At 37.4% G+C, this 16106-nt stretch overlaps 1 protein-coding gene across 3 annotated transcripts in view; it reads right to left on the bottom strand.

Moving 5' to 3' along the window:
- LOC100645267 (forkhead box protein A2-A) overlaps positions 1-16106 on the bottom strand; it is a 41730-nt gene that overhangs the window by 12870 nt on the left and 12754 nt on the right. For all 3 annotated transcript variants that reach the window (XM_020867209.2, XM_048412998.1, XM_003401765.4), the window contains one exon: positions 7145-7669. In XM_020867209.2, coding sequence (XP_020722868.2) covers positions 7145-7363 — 219 coding nt within the window. In that variant the 5' untranslated portion in view covers positions 7364-7669. The remainder of the gene's footprint in view (positions 1-7144; positions 7670-16106) is intronic.

Below are 16106 nucleotides of genomic sequence, written 5' to 3'. Positions count from 1 at the left end.
ACATAAAGAGGCGCGTGGTTTCTATTAGCGAAAAATTCCCTCGTTCGAACAGTTACGTGACCCCATTAATTCCCATACTGGAACTTCCATTTTATTGTTCCATTAAAATCTTCGATTCCTTTTTTTTTTTTTTTAACATTTTATTAATACACTTTTTACTGTTTAACATCCTTCCTTTTTGTTTTTTATTTCTTTATCAAATACGTTACATCTGACGATACATTTGCAATTCATATCTTCGTTCTTCGTTCCTTTAACACGAGCTATTATATCTGGCAAAAAAAGAGCGCAGCGTGCAACGTAGTGTAAAAGCTTGAGCTATTATTCTGCTTGAGCTAAAGTATAACGGAATACTAGATGAAAAATGTGGTATAATAAAGCAATGTATCAAGAGGAATAATAGCGACGGTGATATCGTAATTATCGTCTGTAATTTATGATTACTGAAATAACTGTGTATATACGCGATTACTTGTACCTGTGTTATTTTAATTCAACGCGTGATTAAAAATACATTTGCTTTTCTATAGAATAAAAGAGGAAACTAAGGTGAAACTGGTGCTGACATGTATCGGATTCTAACGTAAATTCATCCTATTTTTAAACATATCAGGTTGTCGGAAAAGTTTCTTTCGTTTTATGAACAAATAATAGACCTTTATATTATTTTGCCAAATTACTTACGACCCATTTTGTTCTGTTCAGATAAATACCGCGATAGTTCACAGATTTGATTTCACATTTCTATGAAGGTGCACTGTTGTGAAAAACACGTTTGCGAAAGAAAGACATCTTTCCGACAACCTAATACATTCTACCTTGAATATGTATAATCTTTTGTATAAAAATTGTATGAAATTAAACGATCTTGTAACTTGGTGTTTAAGATTTCTCGGCTTTCCAGCAAACACTGGATGCTAACGTACCTAGTTTTCTTTTTATAAATATCGTACAAGACGAATTTATATTTATATTACGTGGCGATATAATTTCAGGAAAATGTATATTTTTATATAAATAATTAAAATACAAGTGCTGGGGCAAAATTCAATTTTCACTACTACCAACGTCCATTATCTCTCGCATCGTATTTCTACTTCGCTTTTATGTCCCCGAAATTACTACTCGCGACCGATGATGTTGTACTTAAAAACTGACCACCATATTTCACCCCGACACTCGAAAACAACTTGAAATTTCAAGCATCGTACGAGTATCTTCGTGCAAATTGAAATTACCGAGGAATTATCATAAAAATGACCTCGTACCTCGTTTGATTTATGGTCGATGCGAATGTCGATGTTGCACCTGTCCAACGATAAAATGTATCTACACTGGATCATGAGCATCGGACAGTGAAATCAAGCGGAACCAGTCGTCTTGTAAGCGGATTTTTGTCACGTTCGTGTTTATAACAAGCACAGTTGAAATAAGGAAAATTGTAGAATCGAAGTAGAGAATTCTTCCTAAAAGAAGATCTGCCACTTTGTTTCGAAATAATTTTCAAACGAAACGGCATACACATACCGGTACGTTTCTATTTGTATTTTGTATCGATAGTTTGTCGAGTCGTTCGTAATTTTATTTAAATGCGCTGTCCATGTCGAGGCATCTCAGAAAATTGACATCTCATTTCCTCGTTCGATTAAAAATATCGTCCGCTGGTTTATCGCAGAAAGTTATCAAGCAAGTTCCTCGAACAATCATAATTACAAACAGCTATAATAGCTAAGTGGAGTAAGTAGAAAACTATATCGGAAAGAATAAAACTGGCAGAAAGAAACAGTGGAAAATCAGGAAAATAAACAAGCTTTGTATGTATCAATGAGGCAGAACTATGGCAAATATGTAACAGGAAAAATTCAAAATCGACAGAACACGTGCTGAGACACTGTTCAATGTGTGGCAAATCCAAAGCAGAAATATATAGAAATAAAAAGAACAGGAGAATTATGAAAGTGAACTTCGAAGAGAACGTAAAAAGAAGTTCGTACAGAGAGCAGTGAAAATTAGAGTAATTTGTTTGAAGTACCGAGATAGCATACCTTCGTTTAAAACAATGCAATGTAAATTAGATATTAGGAAATGAGGAACAAGACTGGAAAACATAGAACAGAAGCTGATGTTGCAGCAAGGAGCATCGTTGCTTATATATTTTTCCATATTTTTTCTAATTATCTTTGTTGCTTATATTTACCTTTTTACGTATATTTGTAGCTCTCCTATTACGTAAACTTACGAAAGCCTAACGCAAGAATAATAGCAAGAATATATAATATACAATAAAAAGTGTAATATAACATTTAATTTGATAACAAGCTGTATAACGTAACGTCAGCTATTTAAGGAATGAAAACACTTGGAGACTCCAAATATTTGATCGTTCGAGAAATGAAATAGTGGCGAAGAGCTAAGAAGAGGCTACATTTGCATATTTATTAGAGACTAGGAATTTTTATGGAAATTTATTTTACGAGCGCAACCAAAGAAGTTGAGCGACTGATTCGATAAACTATCGATACAAAATATGTAAATCTATTGCCTATTATAAAGCAGCTCGTCAGAGAACTAACGCGATTAGTCTGTGGTAAAACAACAATCCCGATCTTACGACCCATGTAGCTTCTCTACTCTACAAGAATAGAAAAAAGGTCTGGCGAAATTCACCGTTTAGACGACGAATTCTCATTAACGAAATCTCTGAAGAACGATCGGAAGGCGGAAAACGATCGTCCGAATTCGCTGAGATAAAATGAGCCAATCTTTTTATTATTTTTGTCCCTGTGTGTTGAGGCCGTGTTAAATAACGTTGTAGGACAAGTCTCCCTCTTCGTTTCTGTTATATTTCTCTCGACCATCTGTTTCGCACCTGCCTCGACCCAAATCGCTGAGAAACACGATCGAGTTAATGTCCAAGATCCACTGCTTCCTTTTGCTCTTCCTTCTTCGTTCCTCGTCTTCGTTTTTCGGTTGCTTCCGTGATTCGTTCGATAGTTCTGGCTTCGGAGGATCGCGCGATGTACAATCCTCCGTGTTGCCATTACATTCGATACGCGCGATCAAGTTTCTTCAACGAATTTTCATTTGCATTAATTTTCCTCTCGTCTCAGCAACGAGAACTGTTCGTAGCGTTTGAAGAAAATATTTGCTGTAGAACTGAGACGAGCTGTATACTGGCAACGACCTTCTCTCGTTCGAATCTGAAATATCTTTTAACCTTACGAAATACCATTGGGTGGAAAATGAGCAACAAAAAGGCAGCAGAGTCAACAATGAGCAGAGCGATGGTCGGAGGTTGGTAGCTTTAGAAGTTGGCAAGAAAATATTATTTCACAATTTTCCATTTAATTTGTCGATAATTGTAGTTTAATTCTACCTGAGATCGTAATCGTTTCGCGAATCTCATCTGTTCATTTTTTTTCCTTTTCATCCAATAGAAAATACCGCAAGGTAATTAGGAGAAAGAGCAACTATAACTCAGAGTTTATCCAGTAGACATTAAAACTTTATCGACCGATAGCCGACCAATCGGTTTTTTGTTACCGACGCTTACCGACCGATAGCCTATTAATCGGCTTTTTGTCGCCGACAATCTTTCTCATTATTTCAGCAGTAATTTGTTATTTAGTACTGAGATACCTTACCTAGTTGCGTCAATTGCGTTGCTTTGTAAGCTCCCACAGTTTTATATCAATTCGAAAAACGTACCGTTCGCGATGAACAAAAAGAATGGTATTGAAGAGTCTAAATCGAAACAGAGCCGGCGTCAGGGAGAATCTGCGCCTGAGATGCCGGTCGGATGTGCCTGTGCTGTTGAATCGCTAGCGGTCGATAAAGTGTTAACAGAATCGTCTATCGATCGGTAAATATCGCTTTTGTTTCAACATACCACGCAAGTATTTATTGGGTTGGTAACTAAGTGATTGCGGGTTTTGTCATTAGGTGGTATTGAGAAAATCCGCAATCACTTAGCTGCCAACGCAATACTGTTTCGAAGAAGATTATGCTGCGACGTCCGTAAAAATGTTTGCTGCCGTTTGACATTGGCAATGTGTTGCAATAAAAAAAAAGTGTTTTGTTCAACATATAGGGATAGGATACGATGTTTGTATAGAGTTTGCAACTTTCTTATCTCGGTAGGTAAGCGCAAGACATATGAAACAATAAGATAAGCACAAGTACATATGTAGAAAAACGGAGCCAAAGTGGATTAGAAGTTGCACGTGATTTGGAAAATGAAAGCTTAGGAATGTTGCCGCCGATTACCTTACGGAGATCTCAAACGATCGTTTATGCGATATTTTCTCGTATAGCGATATAATAATACATAAATAACGAAGAAATATTTTCCTTAAGAGATTTCTTCCTCATTTTTCCTAAATCATTAATCATAGTTAACTGTATCCTTGGAATTTAATGGGCTGTTGGCGCGATAAAAAGCGCGAAGAAGAAGACAAGATTGCCGGTGTGTTATCTTTTAATACGCGAGCGAACAAAACGGATGCGTAGTCAGATACAGATCTACGCAATGTCTGGTGTACACGTCGTTTCATTTGTAACATCTAATTAGCAACACGATCGCATCTTCCTACGCCAACAAAATCTCGCAAAACATATTTTATTCCACGTGGTCGCGTTTTCTTTCCTCTGTCTTCCCCCCTCCCTTTTCTCATTAATTCAATTAAAAAAATAAAATCAAAGACACTTTTTCAAGTTCAAATAATACTCTTTTTTTTTACGTCACTTCTCTCGTCTCTGTATTGGTTCCATCGCGTTCCATCTTTTTGCTTATATTTCTGTCGTCTAAGTAAAAAAACACGAAGACCGTAATAGTCGACTTCCGTACGTTCGCGTTACAACTATACGAACAATCGTTTGAACTAGGAAAGAAGAATCAAGTTCCATTAATCATGTCTCCTCTTCTTTTATCTACACTTTGATCTCACGGTTACCAGGCAGAAAACAATTGCTTTACCAAAGGTTTTCTCGCCTTACCGCCACTATCTTCGATGAATTGTCCTTTCTTTTGTTTTTTCTTCTTAAAATTCGTAATTGTTGTACTACTCGAAGTAACAGCCTTTTACGTTCGACTAGACGAGCCGAGTATAGCAAACTCTTTGGAGCAAATTCAGGACAGTCGCCACAGGCACAAGGATCCGCCACGCTTGTAATATCTTCCGATCGGAGAGAGAGAACTGTATACTGTGTATGTTGCATTTTGTTATGGCTTTGTTTGTGTGCCTGGGAAAACAAGTTAATGTCTGCTCGACTGTCGCTGTATGTGTCACGTTGTGGTATCTGTGAAGCATCAAAGCAACAGCTACGGGAAAAATGGCATTCGAATTTGGCGTATTTACGCGAGACGGTAATGTTTATTACAGGCGTAACGCAGATAAGAACAAAGTAAATATCTATTTTGTTGTTTGACTGCCACGTGTGACGCCACGGTGGTCACTGGTGACCGGAGCCCTTCAACTTCTTACAATTGTAAAAATTCAATGAAAATTGACAGTTAGGGTATTTTTAATATAACAGATAAATAGAAAATACTTTGAAATGAAAAGTACCCTATTGAACGATTAAACATTTTTATTGCAACATCAATAAAGAGAAATGAGAAGAAATCTTGCATCTAACGGTGCACTGTGTTAAAACACTTTAAACATAAATGTGGCTCATCGATACAATCTGGACAATAGGTGGTCGCTTTTTTCCTCTGATTCTTAGCAATTTTTCATACTAATTGTTTAACATTTTTTTATACCACTCTCTGGAAAATTTTCGTGCCAACTACGCTTGCCCTTCTTTCTTCTGTATTTCCTGTGGCAATCTTTGTCGAATAAGTATATTTGACTGCTCTGGTGAATGGCACTGTGTAAGGTGCATTGCCAGTGCCATTCTAAAATCTGATACCTTGAATTTTGTTTTTGTTGCTTGTTTAGAGAGTATTATCGCGTTTGAAATTCATGTATTTAACAATAACTCTGAAGCTAGTTTTATATACCACTTGAGGGTTCCTCTATGTGGTGTAGAATATGCTATCATTTGATCCGATAAGTCTACAGTACATTTTCCTCTCTTGTAATCTACCACTACCATTGATTTATCACAAACATAATTTTCTTTGCGGACCTCTACCATTTCAGCCGAATGTTTCGTCGAAATCATAAAAATAATCATAATAGTGTTTGTTAATATCTTCTACACGGTTCAATAATATATTCTGCACGTTACCAAGGCGCCAATAAGATAAACGGTCCATTCAGGAAGAATGTTGTCTTACATCATCAATTTATGACTATTTTGTCATTATATGCTTTGAATAATAAAAATACTTCCGTAGCGTCCTCAGTGAAACATTTGATTTCGGCGTGGCAGTCAAAGTGTTAACGTGTCTCCTTGCTAAAAAAAAAAAAAAAAAAATTGCGAAAGAGAAATTAGCGAATGCGGCATCGTATCCCATAGGGTCTGTGACGTGTCTTCCATAAAATATGGCAAACCTTGTCGACGCTTGTCGCTTTTCTTCCTCTTTCTTTTTTCCATTTTTGTTGATTTTGCACGAGAAAAATTGAAAACTGTTTTTGTTTCTCGTAATAGGTACGCAACCGTGTTATTATAATAAAAGGACGCGTCGTTTCGATAGCTACGAAATCAAAGTAATTGGCTCTTAATCAAAAAGCACGACGTTTCTGCTGAATTTACGCGCAGATAAAAACACCAGCTACTCCATAATGATCGACGTTTATAGATGCCAGTCGTTTTATCGCGTATTAACTTTTAAAGGGAAGCTTCGTCGTGCACGATAGCCCGCGCGAAGGAAGCAACAGTCGTCCTCTGGCGACTTGCAATTCCCATTTCTAATATTCTAATCAATTTATGCCCTGTCGAAAATAACTGCACTTCCGTACATTTTCCATAAATTTCATTTATCGAATCCAGTTCTTCAAACTGTTGCGCGTACGGCTAAAGCCGAATCTGCGCTCGATGAAACCAGCCTTCGTCCACTGCGTTGGCCCAAAGTGTAAATTCGGCTTAAGGTAAAATAAACAAACCTACACCTGGTCAGTGAGAAGAATTAATACGCTACATCAGCCTGCACATCTACGCAACAGAAACAAACACACGACTCGATACAGCCACGTACCTTGATGAAACAGTCGTTGAAGGACAAATTGTGCCTGAGAGAGTTCTGCCATCTGCGAGTATCCTTGCGATAATAGGGGAACCGATCGGCGATAAACTTGTAGATCTCAGCCAGAGGCAACATCTTATCCCTCGACGACCAGATCGCCATCGCTGTCAACGAAATATACGAATATGGCGGCTTCTGGTCGCCGTAAGTATCCCTCGATGGTCGAGGCATCTTCCAGCCAACAGTTCCTCGCCTCGATCTCTTCAGAACACTTACACACCGCGACTTTCGCCTACTTTTCTCATCGAACGAGTTTTTTTTTTCTTAATCTCTTCTTTCTTCCTTCTGTCACATTTTTCTCTCACTTCTCATCTTTTCTTCCCTTGACACTCTTCGCGCGCGGGCACACTGCTGCGTCTTCAGAGTGTCGTGTATTATTCGAATGGCGTTTTCGATGGTTATTACCTTGGCTCGATGGCAGTCATTTTAGACACTGGCTGGTGCTGGCGGCGATCGATGACGAGGCTCACAGGCGTCCTAGGAAACGACAAGAAACGTATTCGTTAGGAACATTTGGAAGCTTAGACGCGACGTTCGAGGGGAAAATTCGGATGATTATTTATAGAGGATCTATCGATAGCAACGATATCCAAATCGTCTTAGTTAGCAGCTGTAGAAAGAAGTAATTAATTTAGGTGAATACGTTAGTTTCTCTCGTTTCAGAAGGAAATAATAGATGCACATTTTTCCTTATAAATTATTTTATCGAATTACGAACGTGTTAGCATAATTCAACGAAATAATACGAAAGAAAAAATGTGCGTCGGTTATTTACTTCTAAAACGAATGAAACTTTCGGGATGACGTAACGTCACGTATAAAAATCGAATAAACTGGTGCATATTTTTGATTGATCGTGAAGGTTCTCCTATAGGAATCGAATGGTAGGTTCTCGGAGAAGAAAAAATTCCCGAAATTCTCGCGCCTCGGAGTAATTAACCGCGAACGTAAATAAAAACCAGTGTACCTAATCAACGTTGAAAAGCAGACACGTTCGTTGGTATAATAAATCGTGTTCGCACAAGCAGCCTTAGGAAATCACAAGTCAGTCGAATAGAACGAAATGATACGTCGAATAAAACGATCTGAATCGACCTAAATCTAGTTAATCATACACCGAGAGAAATGACCACGAATGAAACCTTATCGCAATCGGTATACACATTTGTCACTTTCGTTAGTGGAAAGTTTTTGCTGGATAGCTACGTATATTTGCGCTCCTGTGTATACTTAGGCTACGTACGTGTAAAAATCGATCGAGAATATACATAGGGTCATTCGATAAATTTCTGTCGGTTTTCCAGTCGCACTCCATAGCTAAAACCTTTTTTTAAAATGTTTTTTAGAAAAGGCAAAATCCGTAGAAAAAACTTAACCCTGTGCACTCGTATGTCTCGACGTCAGTTTTTATCTCAGCAGCTCCTTTGTCGAGTCCCACGTTTTTTTGCGAAAGAAGAACAGAATTCCATCCTGGAAATTGTTTCAAGATGTATCATACACTTAAAAATTAGAAAATACAATAATAGTGTGAATAAAACTGGTATTTAAATCTTATATTTCTTCTAACTCTTATTTTCTTAAAATTTCTTATTATTTCTTCTTAAATCTTCTAACTCTTATTTATTTAAATTGTCTTATTTTTTAGTTCAAATAGATTTCAAATAAAGCGCTTAAAAGCGTTGCGAGCTGCTGATAACGAAATTGAAATAAAATTCCGAGTGCGAAGGGTTAAGGTCCTAAGCGTAGAACCTTCGAATTTACGAAAGAAATCGTGCGATCGAAAATTGTATTTATCGAATGCCTTCGTGTGGAACGTAGGACAAGAAAAATAGAATTCGAAAGTTGAAACGATAGAATCAGCGATAAAGCGAAATATCTTCTTTCGCTCAGTGCTAACTGCAGTGTCTCTCCTTCGAACGAAACATCGAAGCTGTAGCCACTGGCGTCCGATTCCCAGAAGAAATAAGATTTAAATGTAACTTACGTGTTTACGTGACAAGCACACATTAGGAATCCTATCGTATAATAAATTAAACGCGTTTTGACAGTTCTTAATTACCATTTGGCTACGTATTTCACTTGTTTCAAATTTCACACACTTGTCCAACTACCAAACGTATCTACAAGTAGCATTCGCAGTTAGCCAGTTACTAGGATCTTCTCTTTACAAGTCTGTTTACGTCTATTCGAGTTTACCACGACTGCTTGAAAAGCCTGAGATAATCTGATTCGAAATTTAGCTATTAAAGTTGCCATGTTCCAGTTCGATAATAATTTTTTGGGTTGGAAACTAAGTGATTGCGGAGTTTGTTGTTACGTGGTATTGACAAAATCACTTAATTTCCAATCCAATAATTAGGTGTACGATCTACTCGTTGGATAAAGCGTCCAGTGAGTAACACTGAACTGTTTCTCTTTTCAAATATCCACTTATCCTCTTATCATCTGCGTAAATTAACACTTTACCGACTGATAGCCGATTAATCGACTTTTTGTCACCGACACTTACCGATCAATAGCCTATTAATCGGCTTTTTGTCGCCGACGCTTACCGACCTATAACCTACCTATAGTTAATCGGTTGTCATGGCGATAAACGATCTCTCTCATTATATGAGCAGTAATTTGTTATTTAGTACTAAGATACCTTGCTCAGTTGCGTCAATTGCGTTGCTTTGTAAGCTTCCACAGTTTTATACCAATTTAACGATCGAATGTGCGTATGCTGTTAAACCGCTAGTGATCAGTAAAGTGTTAAAAGAAACATAGCATAGATATTCACGCGGAACGAACATAACGAACGCAGCTGTCGATTAAATGCGGCTGTCATCGCTAGAGAGCAGGTCGAGTACTTTGCAAGCAGATTCAATGTATTGAAACATTGGCTGGTTGGAACTGCCGAAAGCGTTCGCCAAACATCTTTCCATGGACCATACGGTGGTTAGGAATACAAACATTTGGCGATTTTTCTTTTTACGAATCACGCTACCATAAGTTTTTTTAAATGCTGTTCTTGGCCGGCCTTTGTTGTCCGCAGATTATTTGCCCTTTTTCTCATAGTTGTCTCGTTTAGTCTTCCGCCTTCTTTCGCCGCGGCATAACGGCCGAGAACATCTTTCGGTCTGTGAATTCTCGGAAATACGATCCTCCCGGCCTAACCCTCCTCCGAGCGTTTCTCATGAATCATAGTGTTTCAATGATGATGCCTGTTATACGGTTTAACAAAACGCTAGACGTGGCGTGATTTCTCTCTCGGATCTCCTTTGTTTCGCTAAAATCCTAATATACAAATATCAATCTCACGTTATTTCAATCGGTTTTTAAAAACGGCCGTACTTCTCCATCTTTTCTGCATCGTGGTCCGCCTGAACGTCTAATTGATCATAGTGAAGCAGTTTGTTATTTCTGAAATGCCTAGCTATCTGTGTTTAATATAAACAGAAGCAGATAATACGAACAAAATAGAAGAATCTGTTCATCGTTTGAGCATCACCGACGAACACAAATTTCGAAAATGTGCCAGATGTTTGTGTATCTTCAATCGTCAGAGGAATCTAATACGATTGTCGCGAACCGTTCGTTTTGTCTGGACGAAAAGCGCAACTTTTGAGCAATCGTAAAATTATTGGGTTGGCAACTAAGTGATTGCGGATTTTGTCATTGGTTGCTAATGACAAAATCCGCAATCACTTAGTTGCCAACCCAATAGAAACACGAAGAAAGACAACTGCTTGACGCTATCGGCTTGATTGGCGATGAAAATGAATGCAATGTAATTTTTTAATCAACGCGAAAACAAGTGCTCGACAATTTGCCACGTTTCGAAATGCTTATACACTGAGCTGCTTTTAAGTAAAAAGAGAAATAATTCTTCCTCAGCTAACACTCTATACCTACCTACTCTGTAACTATTGTGTTGGTAACTAAGTGAATGCGGATTTTGTCATTGGGTGGTAATGACAAAATCCGCAATCACTTAGTTGCCAACCCAATACAAAGTTTCCATGATTCATAAACGCACTTTTTGTAAATACTTCAATCGTTAAACCTACACTGAAAAACAAGGAAAAAGAGCAACTTACGAACGTATGTCGTATGCGTGCAGGGCCGGCGTGACCTTCTGCGGGGCCTGAATACACATTCAAATCCTACATGTAAATTTTATAACGAGGAATTATTTATTTACAAATGCTGTTACATATTATATATTTTTATAAGCAGTTTTTTAAACAAAACCGAGTAATATTTTTTCGCATCCATAATTCACTTTCAAGGGACAAAAAGTTCAATGAAAGTACAAAATTTATAATCTTGTAAGACTTTTGCAAAAAACTACCGATGTAGTTTAATTTCTCTAAAAAGTACATTTTTCTGAAAGCGCCTAAATTTTTATCTAAAGTAATTTCCAGGATACGAGGACTTTACACTGAACTTTGACGATTTTTGTCTCTCAAAACGCGGGCCCGGGTTCCGGCGAACGCACTGAGCCTGCCTTGCGCCGGCCCTGTGCGCATTCGTCTAATATAAATACGATAGATGGCAGAAGACGCAAAAAGACAGAAAACCAATGGATTTGGAGGATCATGTTTCCCATGCAATCTCACTCTATTCGTCGTGATATTCAGAATATCGCAAAAGCGCAGGTTTACGGAATGTTCTCGCTGCAAAGAGGAAACCACTTGGACAATGTCACACTCTACCCGAGCATAACACGAAAACTATGCTACGCAACAGTCACATTTCTATTTGTATCAGCGCGTAGATTTACGGCCTAAAGCGACGACTCGCACTTATGTATCACCCGGTATGTCACTGTATGTGTAATCGAACTTCGTTCTTGATTAAATACTCTTTTGCACAATTTCCCGTATTAAAACAGCCGTAAAAGAGGCAATCTGACGTGCAGATCGACGACTGGGTAGGAACAAGAAGAGCCACGCACCATTCGTGACCAGGAAAATTGCTGGGAATGAAATTAAAAATCGCAAAATCAACTTTTCCATCGGGAGAGGGGCAAGGGGCGCACAGGGCGCGCGTTTAACGGGGTGTAATTGCGGGAAATAAAGTTTCGAATTGGCAGGATAAGATCGCGGTGTGACACACACGCGAATAACTTTCCTTATCGGCGATACACCGAGCCATTAACAATTAGCGATCGCGTGAAAACAGCCAGTCTACGTATGCCTATGTAACTACAGCGGCTACAAAAAGTATTTATACGTTACCCTTATTTTCCAGTGAAACGTTTTTTCCTGTTTTTTTTTTTTTTTATTTCTTTTTATTAGCTTCCACGTTTTCTTTTTTATTTCCATAGGTACTGTTCGAATTTCTCCAGTCGTATGATTTCAATTTTAATTTTCGAACAGCTCTTAGTTTGATTCTCCAGGTTATCGTAAACGCAAGAGCAAGAAGAAAATTTAATTTACAATTTCTATCGTATGAAAACGTGAGCCGGAACAAAACAAAGTTTACTTTGCTATGCTTCCGTATTGCTGGAAACCAACAGATGAGAAGAAAAGAACAGGTGGATTTTAAGCCACACCGATAGAGTCACAGTTAAACGACTCCTCTGTTTCCAACGAAGCTGATCTTCTTTTCTACCGCGAACGTTGCTCGTAAGCAGATGAAGACATCGTCGTTAACGTTGTGACGTTCGAGGCAGAATGGTGACATTTCCACAAACGATCGTTTTTGGGTGGAACGAGCGTGCAGAAGAAAGACAGAGCGAAAAGTCAATACGGAAAACCATTGAAGCACAACTGTACGAAAATGATGGGCTGTCGTAAAGCAGTGGCAGCTTTTAAGGCAGTTCGCAGAACTGCACCGATCAGCAACAAGCTGGCGTTCTGTTCACACAATTCTCGGAACATTAGTTCAGCATCTCTGCAAACTGTACTCGTCACTACATCGCATTTAAAAAAATGTTGCACTATAATTTGGTCCAGCAACAACGAACGCGTGCGAATAGACGAGTTCCACGTTGCTGCGTGCACGATGCAACGCAGAACATTGTTGTTGCTTGCTTATCTTGAAAAATGATTTTTTCGTACCTTCTAGGATAAACTTTGCAAATTTATCTTAACGTACTTCGATGCTAAACAGATATCGATACTATATTTAATATGTCGCGTAGATACAACAACGATAAATATGGTAATTGCGGGATGTGGAGGGACATTTTTCTTAACGTTGCCATGTTGCAGTTACTTCTCTTGTTAGATATCGATTTTTTTTTATAACATGTACCTGATAATTATAAATAATACAAAATTTATTACAGTCAGATCTAATTAGTAAGCGACGTACAAATACTTTTTTTAGCCACTATATCATTTTCCTAACGAGATATTATATCGTATGTAGGAAAGTGTCGAAAACTACCTATAATATTCGCTCTATTTTCATAGAAAATTGCTTGGAAAAGCGTCGTTTTCTTGTTCGTATCGACTTGTTCGACTGGTTAATTACAAGCTGCGTGTTATGGAACACGCCGATATTATGCGTGCGACAGTTTCTACAATGAAGATTTTATTTATAACTTGTAGCCATCGAGCGTAAGTGCCTTGCTGCGCTATAACACGTTAGTCAGAGTGGATCGTCTTGTAAACGATATTTGTTGGATCGTAAATAAAGAAAAGAGGAAGATGATACGAAGAAACTAGTTGTCGCAACGGCTATGTGTTTTATATGTACCATATTTATGTTATATTTGTATTAGTGATGTGTATAAGATTATATACTTGAGATCGTATAATATTTAAATTTATAATATTTGAATTTATACGCAGTCAGACTGAATAACAGCGTGGAAACAGATTGCTTATCACGTTTAATAATTCGAAGCTCGTAATTGTTGTATTATTTTCTTATTAATTTTAATGCCGCGTTCTTCCTCATTGCTGTGTCATTATAGAACGAGCCTTCAACGTTCGTCACGTGGTTAGGAAACGCCGATTCTATTTCTCATTCCATGTTTTCTCACGATGCATGCCACATGACAGCTTTAATTCTGATAATTTTCAGCCTGTCTTATCATGCTTTCCTCTGCTGTACGCAATTAACGCTTAAAACCAGATTTAAAACACGAAACTCTTCCCACATGGAATATTCAAACTTTAAGGAATTGCTATGAAACGTATCTAACTGTTTACTGTAGAAGCTTGTTCATCATTTACTCGATTATTCTTTTATGTTGTTCGATGTTCAAACTGTATGGAATTGCTATGAAACATATCAAACTGTTTGGTGTAGAACCTTGTTCATCATTTACTCGATTATTCTTTTTTGTTGTTCGATGTTCAAACTGTATGGAATTGCTATGAAACATATCTGGCTGTTTGCTGTTGAGCCTTGTTCATCATTTATTTGATTATTCTTTTTTGTTGTTCGATGTTCAGACTTTATGGAATTGCTATGAAACGTATCTAACTGTTCGCTGTAGACCTTATTCATCATTTATTTGATTATTCTTTTTTGTTGTTCGATGTTCAAACTTTATGGAATTGCTATGAAACATATCTAACTGTTTGCTGTAGAAGCTTGTTCATCATTTACTCGATTATTCTTTTTTGTTGTTCGATATTCAAGCTGTATGGAATTGCTATGAAACGTATCTAACTGTTCGCTGTAGAGCCTTGTTCATCATTTACTCGATTATTCTTTTTTGTTGTTCGATGTTCAAACTGTATGGAATTGCTATGAAACATATCTGGCTGTTTGCTGTTGAATCTTGTTCATCATTTATTTAATTATTCTCTTTTGCTGTTCAACGTTCAAACTTTATGGAATTGCTATAAAACGTATCTAACTGTTCGCTGTAGAGCCTTGTTCATCATTTACTCGATTATTCTTTTTTGTTGTTCGATGTTCAAACTGTATGGAATTGCTATGAAACATATCTGGCTGTTTGCTGTTGAATCTTGTTCATCATTTACTCGAATATTCTTTTTTGCTGTTCGATGTTCGAACTGTATGGAATTGCTATGAAACATATCTGGCTGTTTGCTGCAGAACCTTGTTCATCATTTATTTAATTATTCTCTTTTGCTGTTCGACGTTCAAACTTTATGGAATTGCTATAAAACGTATCTAACTGTTCGCTGTAGAGCCTTGTTCATCATTTACTCGATTATTCTTTTTTGTTGTTCGATGTTCAAACTTTATGGAATTGCTATGAAACGTATCTAACTGTTTGCTGTAGAAGCTTGTTCATCATTTACTCGATTATTCTTTTTTGTTGTTCGATGTTCGAACTGTATGGAATTGCTATGAAACATATCTGGCTGTTTGCTGCAGAACCTTGTTCATCATTTACTCGATTATTCTTTTTTGTTGTTCGATGTTCAAACTGTATGGAATTGCTATGAAACATATCTGGCTGTTTGCTGTTGAACCTTGTTCATCATTTATTTAATTATTCTCTTTTGCTGTTCAACGTTCAAACTTTATGGAATTGCTATAAAACGTATCTAACTGTTCGCTGTAGAGCCTTGTTCATCATTTACTCGATTATTCTTTTTTGTTGTTCGATGTTCAAACTTTATGGAATTGCTATGAAACGTATCTAACTGTTTGCTGTAGAACCTTGTTCATCATTTACTCGATTATTCTTTTTTGTTATTCGAAGTTCAAACTTTATGGAATTGCTATGAAACGTATCTAACTGTTTGCTGTAGAACCTTGTTCATCATTTACTCGATTATACTTTTTTGTTGTTCGATGTTCAAACTGTATGCAATTGCTATGAAACATATCTGGCTGTTTGCCGTAGAACCTTGTTCATCATTTATTTAATTATTCTTTTTTGCTGTTCGATGTTCAGACTTTATGGAATTGCTATGAAACGTATCTAACTGTTTGCTGTAGAACCTTGTTCATCATTTACTCGATTATTCTTTTTTGTTGTTCGATGTTC

The sequence above is a fragment of the Bombus terrestris genome, chromosome 16, assembly GCF_910591885.1.
Source record: "Bombus terrestris chromosome 16, iyBomTerr1.2, whole genome shotgun sequence".
In the NCBI taxonomy this organism is placed as follows: domain Eukaryota; kingdom Metazoa; phylum Arthropoda; class Insecta; order Hymenoptera; family Apidae; genus Bombus; species Bombus terrestris.
Note: the sequence above shows the minus strand (reverse complement) of the source record. Positions and strands in the feature narration are given on the sequence as shown.